Source organism: Danio rerio, chromosome 23, assembly GCF_049306965.1.
Source record: "Danio rerio strain Tuebingen ecotype United States chromosome 23, GRCz12tu, whole genome shotgun sequence".
NCBI classification, from domain to species: Eukaryota; Metazoa; Chordata; class Actinopteri; order Cypriniformes; family Danionidae; genus Danio; species Danio rerio.
In genome coordinates this window covers 32945245-32960000 of record NC_133198.1, presented here as the reverse complement: position 1 = coordinate 32960000, position 14756 = coordinate 32945245, and the positions used below count along the sequence as shown (strand labels likewise).

The 14756-nt window shown below is 36.8% G+C and overlaps 2 protein-coding genes across 17 annotated transcripts in view; one reads left to right on the top strand and one right to left on the bottom strand.

Moving 5' to 3' along the window:
* The window catches only part of ccdc187 (coiled-coil domain containing 187), a 32526-nt gene extending 25419 nt beyond the window's left edge, over window positions 1-7107 (top strand). For 7 of the 14 annotated variants that reach the window (XM_021469714.2, XM_073937908.1, XM_021469712.3 and 4 more), the window contains 7 exons: window positions 1-518; window positions 1264-1379; window positions 3248-3328; window positions 3401-3517; window positions 5023-5105; window positions 5983-6068; window positions 6160-7107. The exon at window positions 1-518 is cut by the window's left edge and continues 601 nt beyond it. In XM_021469714.2, coding sequence (XP_021325389.1) covers window positions 1-518; window positions 1264-1379; window positions 3248-3328; window positions 3401-3517; window positions 5023-5105; window positions 5983-6068; window positions 6160-6311 — 1153 coding nt within the window. In that variant the 3' untranslated portion in view covers window positions 6312-7107. The remainder of the gene's footprint in view (window positions 519-1263; window positions 1380-3247; window positions 3329-3400; window positions 3518-5022; window positions 5106-5982; window positions 6069-6159) is intronic. The other 7 variants (XM_073937916.1, XM_073937913.1, XM_073937911.1 and 4 more) reach the window with 1 other exon arrangement.
* Window positions 7108-8384: 1277 nt separating this feature from the next.
* On the bottom strand, window positions 8385-14141 carry tnfrsf9a (tumor necrosis factor receptor superfamily, member 9a). Of its 3 annotated transcripts, none has more exons than XM_009296991.5 (9): window positions 14101-14141; window positions 13720-13864; window positions 11808-11924; window positions 11562-11696; window positions 11402-11474; window positions 11223-11311; window positions 11107-11148; window positions 10890-11021; window positions 8385-10798 (listed from the first exon to the last, which is right to left on the bottom strand). In XM_009296991.5, exons 2-9 carry the CDS (start codon window positions 13856-13858, stop codon window positions 10668-10670), a joined length of 858 nt encoding a protein of 285 aa, XP_009295266.1. In that variant the 5' UTR covers window positions 13859-13864; window positions 14101-14141; the 3' UTR covers window positions 8385-10667.
* Between the last annotated feature and the right edge of the window lie 615 nt (window positions 14142-14756).

Genomic DNA, 14756 nt, shown 5'->3' with positions numbered 1-14756 from the left:
GGAAAGAGTTCATTGTTCAACCGGGTTAATAAGAGATGATCACACACGCCTTACTCAATCTCTTCAACATCAACCTCAGGGTTTTCGACGAAACATTTCGATGCGACGTAGCTATCATGGTAACATAAGGCGGACATCCGTCCGTGAAGGAAGCAGAACATGCAGCATAGATGATTCTAACTTGAGTAGAGCAAGACCCACAAATAATGGACCCTTACTGCAACCTAGAGCGCCACAATCTGTGCAAGTGGAGGATCGCTTGAGGGATACGTCGAGGTGGGAGATGGTGAAGAGTGGAAACTCACGGCAGAGAGCTTTATCATTAACAGAGGCTGAAAGAAGGATAGACAGGGACCACAGGCATGGTGAGCGTAGAGTTAGACGAATTCAAAGCGAGCGCTGGCAGACTGTCGAGGAAGAGAGATCGAGCTCAGAGGAAGAGTTGGAAAGGGAGAGCAGGAGGAAGGAGAGATGGAATCAAAGACCGCAGTCTTGCAGTGGCCGTTCTCCTGGAGCAGGTAACCCCTCTCTGAGCTGAGTGTGGCTGAGTTTGTCTCTGCATCTACTCAATGCTTTCCAATCATTCCCAATCAGTGGAAAAGAACTTCTGTGAGCTTCTATTGTACATTTTGGGAATAGGATCCATTTTTTGTGTGTGTGAGATCTGATTTTTCCCCTTCAAGTGAAACTATATCTCTGTGTTTCTCAAACCATGCAAAAAATCATCTGCTTCTGTTTGTCTTGCAGCAGCATCACTTTGTTTTCTCCTCTGTGTTCTTTGGGGTTTATTTTTTGTTGCTTAATCTATCAAGTAGGATTCCTAGTGTTTACTTACCGTTAACATTTGATTGTCCTGAACAAGATGTCTAATTCTCTTTCAGGGGTCCATTTTCCAGCAGAGTTTAGCTTTAACCAGAAATTGGCGAAAATGTAGATAGACTGAACACAGCCCAGAGGCTTGTTGTGGCCCATGGTGAAATCCGGGAGTTAAGTACTGAACAAGATTACTACCAAGGGCCAACCAAACACCAACATTTTACTGACAGAAAACCGATACATGTTCATGCAGCCCATAACCCCTTGTTATGCCTCAGCTGATCATGGTGTTCAGGGGTACTGTAGTTACTCTGCACGAAAGTGGTCCTTCAAGAACAAGAATGGCATCCCTTATTTCAGTCAAACTGGGTAAAGTTGGTGGTGGTCTGATAACCCTGTCTTACCTCAGCATGACTTTTTTGTGATTCTGCTATTATTCCTTAACAGGGCCTGCTTTTAGGAGTGGAACAACTGCTCTTGACTTGGTAGAACTGGAGCAGGTGTTAAGGGATGAGGAGCTGGCTCGCAGACTTCAGGAAGAGGAGGAGAGATTGGTCGCAGAGGTGAGCTAAATGCAAACTTATGCCAAATCTACGCCAGTGGTCTTTTTAAACTTCCTGATATCAGGGCGTACTCACACTATGTACAGTTGCCTTGAATCGGGCCAAAGCACGCTTGTCCCCTCTCCTGTCTCCCCCGAAGGCCCACACTTGCATTACATTCGGGCCTGGGCACGCTCACGCCATCGATGATGCGCTGTTCAGTGAAGCACTCTCACTCAGCACAGTGGAGATTTGATATGCAGTGACACGCAGCCAAATATTTCACTGAACAGATCAGCCACTTTTGACGCTCATAAACAATCATAAAGTTCTTGTGCTGCAGGAATTAGGGGGTTTGCTGAAGTGCAGCTGTCGTGCAGTGAGGGGTTTGCGTATTTAATAAACTATGTAAGTTTGCTTTCATTAAACAGTAAGAATGATTATTAAATCCACATGAAACAATCTCTTAAAAGTCACGTCCTGCTTTAGGTTTCGGGCTTAGGCACGTTTTGTACTCACACACAAGCTTACCACACCAAAGCCCAAGTGAACTGCGCTCAGGCACACCTCTTTGAACCATGCGAACCAAGTGAACCATGCCTGAGCCCAATTCAGAGCACTCACACTTCTCAAACGATCTGGGAAACGGGCCTGGGCATAGTTCAGATAGCATAGTGTGAGTAGGCCCTCAGTCTGGCTGAAAAGCAAGATCTAACTTGAGACCTTAAATTACTATATTTGACCTATGTAAAATGCAATAGTTAAGGCTACTTTAAGATTTTAAATTGAGACAATCCATGCACCTGGTGACAATGCATAGTGACAGTAGCAGTAATCACCGCCACTGTAAAAACAAAAATAAATAAAAGATTGTCAATTCAAAATTATATAAAAAGGCAATCATAATAACAATTAATAATAATAACAATCAATAATTCCTTAATTAACATTTACATACGCTTTTCTGGACACTCAAAACGCTTCACACTTTTTTGGTGGGTATCTCCTGGACCATCCACCTGGATGATATGACTTCAGCCATATTGTGCCAGACCACACGCCAACTGATTGGCAAAGAGGACACAGAGTGATGAAGCCAATTATGATATGGGAATGGTTAGGAGGTTATGATGGACAGAGGCCAGTAGGCAAATTTGGCCAGGATGCCAGGGCAAAACCCCTACTTTTTTTCAAAGGACATCCTGGATTTTTTGACGACCACAGAGTCAGGACCTCAGTTTAATGTCTCATTCGAAAGACGGCGCTCACCGAGCAGTATAGAGTCCCCATGAATATACTGGGGTGGAAGGACCCAGATAGACCACAGGTTAAGCGCCTCCTGCTGGTCTCACTAGCACCGCTTCCGCCAGCAACCTAGCTTTCCCATGTGGTCTCCCATCCAGGTACTGACCAGGCGCAGCCCTGCTTAGCTTGAGTGGGTGACAGTGTATGAGTTGCAGAGAGCTAGCTGCCGGCACCAATATATAAAACTGATATATAAAATAAATAAATAAATAATATAAAATATTTTCATTTGTGTTCCATGCTTGAGCAAGACAGCTGACTCAGTGGTTCATAAAACACAACAAGTAATTTGATCAATAGGTTGGCGACCACTCCTCTATGCAATATAGGTATATAACAAGTCCTGCTCCTTGAAGGATTCAAATTGTTCCTCATTGTCCTTTTGAATTTAACACTATCACACCTGCCTATTTTTAGGAACTCATTTATGTTTGATTAGTACTCTGGTGGCATTCCAGAAGTGTATATACTGTCATACCAACAACCCCAGTGACATCTGTTTAGTGTCCCTATCCATAACAGTAATAAAATGTAACTAAAAGTGAACTGTATATGCTGACATGTATAATTTACTTCTGTCATAGGCTCAGCATCTTTCCTCACCTCTCACCTCTAGAGATTGTCCGGTTGGAGACTTTAGAGCGGCACAGGTTGCTCAGGATGAGGTGAGTAGACTTTAAATGCGAGTAGGTTTTCACATCACATGGATGGGTAATTAATTTCTTGTTTTGTGGCAGGAAATTGCACGTTTCATGCAGAAACAGGAGATAAAAGTTAAGCGGAGTTCCCGTGAGTTGGAATCTGCTGGGCAGGAATGCAGGGAGATTGAAAGAAGAGCAACATGTGACAGACAGGTCAGACACATTTATTTAGATCTTTCACTTACTTAGCCTATCCTAACCTTTTACCAGTGGTGTAAAGTAACAAATTATAAATACGTAAATTCCTGTAAATGAGTAGTTTTTCTCAGGAATTGTAATTTACCAAGTAGTTTTAAAAATGTGTACTTTTACCTTCCCTTGTGTACATTTTAAGTGCTGTATTGGTACTTTTACTCCATTATTTTCCTTCAACCTGCAGTCAACTTTTTTTTTTTGTCTATGGCGATTGGCTAAAGTAAAACAATCAGTACTGTGATTCCTGTTCAATCAAATCGCACATAGAAACTAAACTGCACCATACTGAACTACCTCAAGACATGGGTGCTATATAAATGCAGCTAACAATTTGAATACATTAAAAGTGTCCAAGGTTATGTCAAAAATTGTCACACGCAATGCCCCAGTGACTGTTTAAACTAGATGATGGATGTATAATGTCTGAAATGGCCTTAAACAATCACTAAATGCACTACAGAATGTTGCGTTTTCACACGCATATATGCACAAATTGCATGTAAAAGCATTCGACTTTTAGATTATAAATACTCACTACTCACAACTCAGTACTTTTAAAAGCACTACTTTTACTCATACTTTGAGTAATATTTACAACAGACACTTTACTCCACTTAAACTACAATTTTTTGAGAAAGTAATGTCACTTTTACTTGAGTATGATTTTTCAGTACTCTTTCCACCACTGTTTGCCTTTTACCCATTACTATCCAAACCAGAATTTCAAGCACTGATTGATTGTATCAAATGCTCTTCTGCGCAATTGCCTTGTTCGTGCATGTTCTAGCAAGCCATTTTTGATATCGATGCTGATAGATTGGTTCCAAACTTTTTTTTAACAGATGCATTCCCATGAAACAATCCATGTGATTCATCATTATTGCTACGTGTTCGTTGGAAATATTTCTTTTAGAGGTTATTCATACTAACTCAAGCACCACATTCTAAAATGTGTCTCTGTCTGTTGGAATGAAGTAAATCAGCTTTTAGAATTATTTTAGTTGTAATAAAAAAAAAACTGTCACACTTTATTTTGATGGTCTTTTTGTTGTATTTAAGTTTCATTGCATCTACATGCCAACTAATTCTCATTAGATTATAAGTAGACTGTTGGGATGGGATTAGGGTTAGTGTTAAATTGACATGTAAGTTGACATTTACTTGCAAAATTTCTTATAGTTAGTTAAATGTCTGTTGAAGAAGCAGTATCAATAGATTTTAAGCAGACAGTCAACTAATACTTAAAGGACCATCAAAATAAAGTGTTACCTAAAAAAACTGTTTATTTATATATATATATATATATATATATATATATATATATATATATATATATATATATATATATATATATATATATATATATATATATATATTAACAGTTTTTTTTAGATTATATAGTTTATATATATATATATATATATATATATATTGAATTACTAAATATGCTGTTTGATATAAAGAGGCGGAGACTGGATTCTGAAGGTCTTCGATCCCCGGTTGATGACTTCAGCCCAGACCATCCAGGTCAAATGTCTACACCAGTGTAAGTCACTGATTTTTCTAATTCCGAGTTCAGACTGCACGATTTTAGCCCTGATTTTTGACTTGCCGACAGGTTCTAAGAAATCACAGGCCAATCGGTGCTCATCTACATAAGTAACAATCACACAGTGTAAACTATCGAAGCCGTGATCTGAAAGAATTTCAGATGAGTCGCTAACACCCATCATAAATTTCGCATGGTAATTATCTAGACCTGTCAGCGATTCAAATCATGCTGTGTGAAATGTGTTCTTAGAGAAAATAACATCGGCGATTACCTACAGCCAATAAGAGAGCAGCATCCACTAGTATGGGTATCTGCAGTCCAGTGGGAGGATGGGGGAGAAGTTAAAAGGGCTTTCTTGGTCTATTTCAACCCCAGAAATGGAGGAAAAACTGGTGTAAATTTGGCAGGGGCACCTGTGTCTATTTGACATGTCAGCTAAGCAACATCACAACCAGGTCGAAAAAGAATAAAGCCGACGCGAATTGCCTTCAAATGCCAGGTGAGCAAAATAAGTAATATTTTACACCACTAAAGGCTTCTTTCTCATTATGTAGTTAATAACAAAAGATATACTACAACCTTGTTGTTTCCATGTCACTTCTCACCTGTTTGATTGTGAGACATATTTTGTGTATCTAGACAACTTTGTGTCGGCGATTCTTTCTATTTAAAGTCATGCAGTGTGAAATCCCCTGTCGCCGATCTTTCTTGCCGTGTAAACAATGCAGCGATGAAACGCTTGCCCAGATAGTCATGTAGTGTGAATACATCTATGATGCAACTACTTTGAAAATCGTGCAGCTTGAACTCGGCATAAGAACAGCTAATTTTTTCAGAAGGTATGTTTTAACATATTCTGGTGTCACGACAGGCAAACACAAGCCATTAAGAATATCGCAGAAGAGCTTGACCCCACATTTCAAAGAAAAAACTCAGCCGATGATGGAAAAATCAATGGTGCTTTTATGTATAATTAAGTAACACTCATTACTTCTCCCATAAATATACATATAGCAAAAATGATAATCATGAGTTGTCTTGTATACAGGTCAAACTTCCCCACAGGCAGGCTCGTACAACCCATTGGATGAACCAACATTTGTTCCACCCACAAAACGACAGAGTGAAAAACTCGGACGAGTAAAGACCAAAGAGAAAAAAGAAAATGTGAAACAGAAAGAGAATTGCAAGCAGCAGTGATGCTGGACATGTGAAATGACCTGCATTAAATAAGTCATATATGCATGATATGCATGCTTGTCCCAACACTTGGGGATTTTCCAGTCTTCTGCTTTCACCAGTACTTGTTGGGATTCATTTGTAATAAACAAACTTGCAAAACAGGGGCACTCCAGATAATGCTGCTGTTACTAGCCAACATCTGTCATGCTGTATTTAGGTTTTCTGTTTCATTTTTGGTTTAGCAGCTGGCTAGAATGTCACCACAAAAGGGAAAGCTCCAATCTAACAGACAGTGCTGTTCAAAAAATGCATTCCTGTATGACTGGGAATATCAGAAATTATACTACGCTGAAGAAAAAGGAAGTTGACACACATTGTTGTCCAACATCCAAGCAGGCATTCTTTTACTATGGATTGTACTTTCCTCTTCTTGTATTCCAGGAACTACTTCAGCCTTAAAAAAAGTGTTATTTTCGTTTTTGTGTGTTGCCTTCAAGAACACGTGTGTTAGCTTCATGCTTTAAAATGTTTACTATTCTTAATATTATTACTGATAATATTTAGTAGTTTACAAGACCTGGAGTCTTGTTTCTCTTCTTCTGCCTCCTTTGTAGTGTACATCAGCATATTTTATATGCTTTACCAGGTTAGAGGAAATGAAACATTTTGTACTGATAAGTGCCATTTTTACACGTGTTTATTAGTGTCATTACATCAGTGTAAACAATGTGTTGTCAACAATCAGACCTTTAATGCTTGTATAAAGTAAAAAAAAAATCCTTGTACAGAAGATTAAAAAATCTATATAAATCCACTCATACTGTCAATATCCTTCTTTAGATTTAAGGAAACACATTTTGCATACTGTGTTGTGTGAATTTCCCAAATGCATGCAAATCTCAACGGGAAGCACCTTAACAAATTCCAGCAAATTCTCTTTCCACAAAATGAAACTTGAAAGGCTTAGTTTTTACGCTGTGCATGTGTTAGACATGCTCTTATAACAGGATTACCCTGTTAGGGTTTTACATGGTGACGCATTAAGTGACACATTCTTCAGAATGACCTTTTCAGACGCACTATTGCCACAGCTCTCGCCCACCAGCTGTTCCACCTAACCCTTACAGCTGTTATTTTTCAAACAGCGTGTCAAATCAATTATCACTATAAAGATATTTTTTTATTTTATTTTTTTGTGGATGCACCATGATTTAACTCAACATGTCAGCACTTGTTGTCAAGGTTTAGTAGGAAAACCAATCCAAGTGATTCATTGAAACCGCTTGATGTACTATAATCACACTAAAGGACATGTTAATGTTGCAGTCTTGTCACTAGGGAACTCCCGCTGAGTCACTCACCAACAGTGCATAATGATAAAGTTCAAGTTGCAATAGTAGATTAGAAGTGAATAGAATCTTTCAACTCGTCTTTAAGTGTTTATATTATTTGCAGAAGCAATACTCCCTTGAACTGGTTTTCTGACCTTAGCTTTCTGATAAGGTAAGCTAGAAATTTACACAAAAGGAAATTGTAGGAGATTCGCTGTCAGAGGATTTTGTCCCCAATAACCCGTTTAATGACCTGACTGTCTACTCTATGAACTCTGTCTTTACCTACAGGAATTCCCCAACACAGTTTTTCAGTGACCTCTGATGTTTTCTATAGTGATAAATATATATATACAATATACAGAACAGGTTTTGCTAAATAGTACAGTACCACAGTGTAGTTTGAATGTTTCTTATGAAATCACTGGATTACTGGTTTTTGCATGGTTAACCAAATGTGGGACACTTTGTTTTAAGGTTCAGTTCTCAGCGAAGTATTAACTATGACTTTTGCCTCAAATTCCTCATTTGCTGCTTATTAATAGTTATTAAGGTAGTAGGTGGGTTTAGGTATTGGTTAGGATTTAAGATTTTAAATTAGATCATGTACTTTTATAAGTACTAATAAGAAAACAGTTGCTTATTAACAGGAAGGTAGTAATAATTCTTTTAAACTACTCAACAAGAGACACTAGCTCATGTCAGTGTTATGTAATTAAGAGGAAATGTCAGTAGGAAATGTCAAACAAGTAGCGGAAACGTGATAACTTTTTTATTTTTTGTAAAAGAGATTTTCAGGGGTTTTTTTAAAGAGCACTTATGATGAAAATAATCTTTTAGAAGCTGTTTGGACAGAACTGTGTGTTGTAGGTACAGTATAGTGTGCCCACAGTCATATTGGGGTGATATAAAGACAATAAATCTCTTTTTAATTTCCTGGCATTAAAATAGGGTACTATTCCTGACGTTAAAATCTGTAGGGGTGCAGTTTGCCCGCCCACTGAATAAATAGACAGCCACATATTAACATGTCTCCGTAGTAACACGTATAATCAGATCAACAAGACAGGACGTGCTGAAGACAACCGGGATTAAAAGATCTGTTTAGCTCTTGGTGATCATCAGTCATCATCAAATGTAATCAAGAATGAGTTTCACAAGTTTAAAATGTTTTTAAAACAGTGCATGTATGTAATAAAGTAAGATAAAGTCGGTAAAATTGTTGTAATTCATCACTACAGCCGCATGTCAGTACAATTATAAAATAAGACGCTTTAATCCCGATTTGTGAACATTAAATCAGGTTTATTTTGTACATTAATATAACGGATATCCATACAGATGTTTTATTAACATGTATCCTGTCACATTTGCCATGCAAAAACAGTGCAAAGTTAAACGTGGGTGCTGTGTGTGTGAGCTTTGTAACAACATTGTGTGTCTCATCATTGCAGAAAGGCTTAAATTAACTCCACAACAAATACATCAAATAATCATTGGAAAAGTTCTTAGTGTAGTATTTCTCACAAGCGTTACGTGAGATCTGCTTCCTTTAAGTCGGTCACTGTGCTGTTTATCTGATGTTTATGTTAAATCTTGAAAACGGATAAAATAGGTGCCCTTTAAAGGTTGAATGTAGCATTTGTTCATTCAACTGTGATGACACAAACATGCAAATAAGAACTTTAACCAGGAATTTACAGATAGTTGTAAAAACTCAAAAAAATACCTATGATTAATTCTTAACTCATGAAAAAGACTGAAGAGCTGTTATGAATGAAAAATGAATGTCATTTAATTTAACTAAAACATGCACACTAAATTGTTAAACACAATGCTGTACATTTTGATGAGGTCATCTGTTGATTCTTCAGTGCACTTTTTAAAATACATGACTAGGTCTACCACATTTACCAACCAATTCCCAGACATACAACTGAATAAAAAAACTAAAAAAAAAAAAAAAAAAAAACAATTAGAAAAGCACAACAAGTTGTATAAAAAAAACCCACAATCTTCTCAGTTCTCAAAATTTTTTTGTGGGGTCAAAAAAGTGCTGTTTTGATCTGAATACTGGGAAAGCCCACCAGGGTATTTCAAGAGGGCTTTAACCTGAAATGTGATGCAAGCACCAGTAGATGACACCTACACTCTTAAAAATGATGACATACTGTCTGCTACTGCACACCTACATTAAAACCTCTGATCTGTGATTTTAAGGTGCACCACACTTCAGAAGTTCAGGCTCAACAAATTCAAACCTCTTTGTGTGCTTTGACACTTTTATTGTGTACATACACTAGTATGTCAAATGCCTTTCAAAGTATACTGCGGTTGATGGTGCGCAAACACAGCCACTCAACACTTGCATTAAATAGACCCATGTGCAGTGTTTGAGTATTCTCTCCCCAAATGAATTATAAAAATATATTTTGTGGATATATTTACATAAGTAATCATGAAAACAACTTGTTCATTTTCTATCTTCTCTTCTTCTGAGTATAAAACAACGGTGAAGTTCAGTGTGACAAACCAAGTAGTGCAAACAATAAAAAAAGTACTTTGTCAACAGCGAAGTACGCATACAGCATGTGAACAAAGTTAGCACCCTTAACACTAAGGTACACATAAAAACTGAGCTCTGCACTAAAGTCACCAAAACAGCAGATAAAGATTGTATTTTTTTTTTTTTTTTTTTTTAAAGCTTCGTTTTAGTGTAGCAATGCTGTCCAGAGGCCTGTTGCAGAAAGCCGGTCTGCTGTATGTTTGTGCTCAGTTTCGGGCCAAACCTCAACACCAAACAACTTCCCTACTCAAAGGATCAAGTCCCAAAGTGCCCGATATCCTTTGAAATCCTTCATTTCAGAGGACCCTTTTGAAGTGGCCAGCTTTGAACACCAGTTTGGTGTTCACTCTTCAATGTGGTGGCTTCAGAGGGTGGAATACACCGACAATCACAAGCTCTATCCCTGGGTTAACAGAGATTAAGGTTCGTGATACACCATGGAGTTTCAACTCATTTGTGCAACAGGCCTCAGTCACATCACACTATGAGTTTGGACTCTGAGTTTTCCGTATTGATGGATTGCGAGCTTCCACCCTGTTCCTGCTCAGGATGATGAAAACTACAGTGTTCTTGCTCCACCACCATAATCGTAGAGTCGTCTGAATTGCCTAAAAGAGAGGAATCGCAATACTGTCATTCTTACATTGTCATGATGGGTGGTTTTCTTCAAAAGAACAAAAAGTGGACACCGGTGTTTACCTTGCTCAGTTTTTGCCTTCTTTTTTGTTTTGTTTTGTGCCTTAACATATGCCACCACTGACAATATGATGCAAAGAAGAGCCAACCCTGCTATCATTGCTGCAATCAAAACTGGAAGCCAATTCATCTCGTCTTGAAGAAACCCAGAAAAGAAAGATGCTTAGAATGTGAAATTCAGTAAAAGGTACTTGATTTTATTTACGCAAACCTCATTTACCTTTTTCTTTGCTAATGACAGGCAATGTTTCTTGTTCAGTTACTGTGACAAACACATGATAATTAGATAATGTGCTATTATAACTTCTTATTCAATATTCTGTTCTCTATCCTTACCTGTTCTTACACTACTCGAAGGTGGTGGAATGCATGTGCTGTCACTGGTCAAGTTTCCTTTTTTCAATTTGTATCCATCTGGACAACTGCTGGAGAATAGATAAGAAACTTTACAATCACAGCAACATCAGATCACATTTCAGAGAAACTTTTTTTTGTTTGTTTGTTTGTTTTGTTACCTTTTTGTCCATTCTTTGCACGTACTGTGGATTTTATCGCTGAATTTTCCCTCAGGACATTGTCCACATACTCCTGCAAGAATTTAATTACAGAAAATAAATTGGCAGTGCAACAAAAAGCAAGTCATGTCCTGTTCGAGAGCTTCTTAAAGAGTCTTACGGCCTTTGGGCTCCTCTCCTTTTTTGCATTCAGTAACACAGTGAGAACATTTGGCATCTCCACACCGAAATCCAGGCTTGCAGCCGCATACGGTGTCACTGCTGCTTGTGCAGTTTTTAGCCACAAACTGTATGCCTATAATTAGATTATTGCATTGTCAGTCTGACTCAGTAAAATGAAATCATTCCTTCTGTTTCTGTCATTCACTTAGCCAAAATCTCAATGAGGATGCAAAATAGACTTTACCTATGCATTGGGTACAAATATCACAGCTGAAATCAGTTCCGGTTATGTAAGTGCCAGGTTCACATGGTTTACAGAGTTCTGCTGGGTCATATCCACATCTTTTCACCAAGCGGTTTCCTGTAGGAACAAGCAAATACTCAACCGTTATACACTACCTGACCAAAAAGTAGTTCATGAGTAAGTAACTATGAAATGCTGGATTTATATTGCATTGATTCATTTGTTTCTGCTTTTAAACTGTTAGTATTTCTTTTATTTTATTTCATATTTTGGCATTATATTTCCTTTAAATGTGCTTTTAAATTGCATTATGGGATCAAGCTTTTTTTCTCCAACAAATTTTGATGCTGAAAAGTTTGAAAAAGTAGTTTTGAAGATTCTGTAGATTCTGTAGAAAAAGTAGTTTTGACATTCTGTACACCTATAATCTGGGTTGGAGTTCTAAACTATTGTACAAAGAAACTGTAATAAGCTTCCAGTACTTTATTTGTTACAGACTTGCGTCTTTACTTATTATTTATTTTATTTAAAACTATTAAAAATGTCAACAAAAGTCACTTTTTGTTCAAATACATTGTTGAATTTTCAACATTAAAAGTGAACATAGCATAAAGATCCCAGAGAGCTATTCATAACCTTTTAATAGACAAGAAAAAACAACTGAATCACACAATACAGAACACATTTTAAAATGTGGCATCTTTTAGCTTTTTAACTCTGATGCAATGTGTAGCTTTTTTGTTTTTTTAAACGAGCATGCTCAAGGACATATCCTGTTGGTATATACTGTATCCATATATATGCACTACTGGTCAAAAGTTTGGGGCTAGTAGAATTTTGAAATGTTTTAAAATAAGCTTCTCCTATTCAACAAAGCTGCATTTATTTCATCAAAAATATAGAACAAATTGTAAAATTGTGAAATGTTATGGCACTATTAACTGTACAAAAGTGATTTCTGTTCCAGTGATTTTAGGGATGAATTTTCAGCCTCATTACTCCAGTCTTCAGAGTCACATGATCCTTCAGAAATCACTCTAATATTAATTATTACTGTTATTATTAATAATAATGTCAATAGTAATAAAAGTGATTATGACTAGAGTTTATTACATATCATCAGAGTTTATTACATACATAGAGAAATTACATATCATAATAAATAAATATTTAAAAAAAATTACATTTAATAAATGCCGCCTTGATGAACAGAATCATTTAAATTAAATTAATAATAAATACATTTTAAAAAAACTGACTCCAAATGTATGACCGGTAAAGAGAGATTGATAGATATTCAATCCTAAAACTAATATACAGCAACCACTGACATCCATAGTAGAAACAAAGTATATACTGTTATTTACTACATTCTTCAACATATCTTTGTGTTCAACAGAAGAACGATACTCAAACAGGGTTGTGATAGAGTAAATGATGACAGAATTGTGATTTTGGGGTAAATATAATAGTAGGTTTTTTTTTTTTTTTGTGGGGGAAAAAATCACTATTAATTACATTTGCCACACAAAATAAGATTTGCTTCTTTGAAACGACACCAAATATTTAAATCAGAAGTACAGATAATGAAAGTGATCATATCAGGTATGCTCAAGAAATATTGAGCAATAAATCGGGACAACCCTTGTGTGATCTGAGGATGCTGTAGTCATCTTTATGCAATGACAATTCATGGATTTCCCTTTGAGAACAAAACCGCATTCCTCTCAATCAAGTTTCACAATGACCTGAAACTTCTGTCACTAATGTGTAATTTCAAAAACATTAATCTATTTTCTGTATTCCAATAGCAAGTTACGAAACTCTACTTCATATAGAGGTGTTGTAAGATGCCAGATATCTTGTAAACTTACATAACAATACACATTACTCTGAGTTCTTGTATCAGTACCTGGTTTACAGCTTGTGCAGCAGACATAATTTTTTCCTGAAGGAGTCCAGTTCTGACAGCCAACATCTACACCTACTGTCAAATTCAGCACTAGACTGAATATCAGCAAGCTATACAGTCCTGGAAAACCAGCCAGCATTTTTGCCTAAACACACACATACATACATACATACATACGCTTTACATACATCAGACATTAAAAACTGTCAGCAGTGAATCTGTTACATTTTACAAGGTATGTGTGTGTGTATATATATATATATATATATATATATATATATATATATATATATATATATATATATATATATATATATATATATATATAAAGAATTAAAATGCATTGTTTGAATTAAAGAATGAGCAATAATATCATCTTACTGTTTGAGTGTAGTGGTCCTGATTCGTAGCAAACGCTCACTGACAAGGATTTCCCTTTCATGATTTAAATAGGCTAAATGGGGGGCGTGGTATTGTGGCAAGGCGGTCATAGCCTCGAGCACTGCACAGTGACTGAGCTGGAGGAAGACGATATTTGTGCATTTTAGAACTCCGTCAAGCATCAATCCGAAGGTCTATCCGTTTCTGGGATGCTAATAGATGCGTCTCAAGTGCAGTGTAATGCTAGCACAAAGGCATCTCGTTTGTTTAAAATTTGTCACAGACCGTTTTAAGATCGTGATTGTGCGTTTCTTTGTTCTGTCTCCATTTCAACACTTTTCTTCTCACATAATTTCATGTCGTGCTTTGTAGTGTTGCCGCGAAATATTAGATAAAGGACATTGTCAATAGACAGACTCGTTATATAAAGTGTAAAGTGAAGACTTGATGCATTGTTTGTTTTGTTTCGTTTCGTTTTGTTTTTGATATTGGAATGTACATTTTTGTCAATGACATTTACGAATTTGTCTTTCTTTGCCAGTGATATTGTGTTTGACATAAAGTATAGGCTTTTTTAGGCTTAATTGATCAGTCCTAGATTGTAAAATTCAGTCTGGTAAAAGTCTGGTATGTATTCTCTGTGTTTAACATCTTAA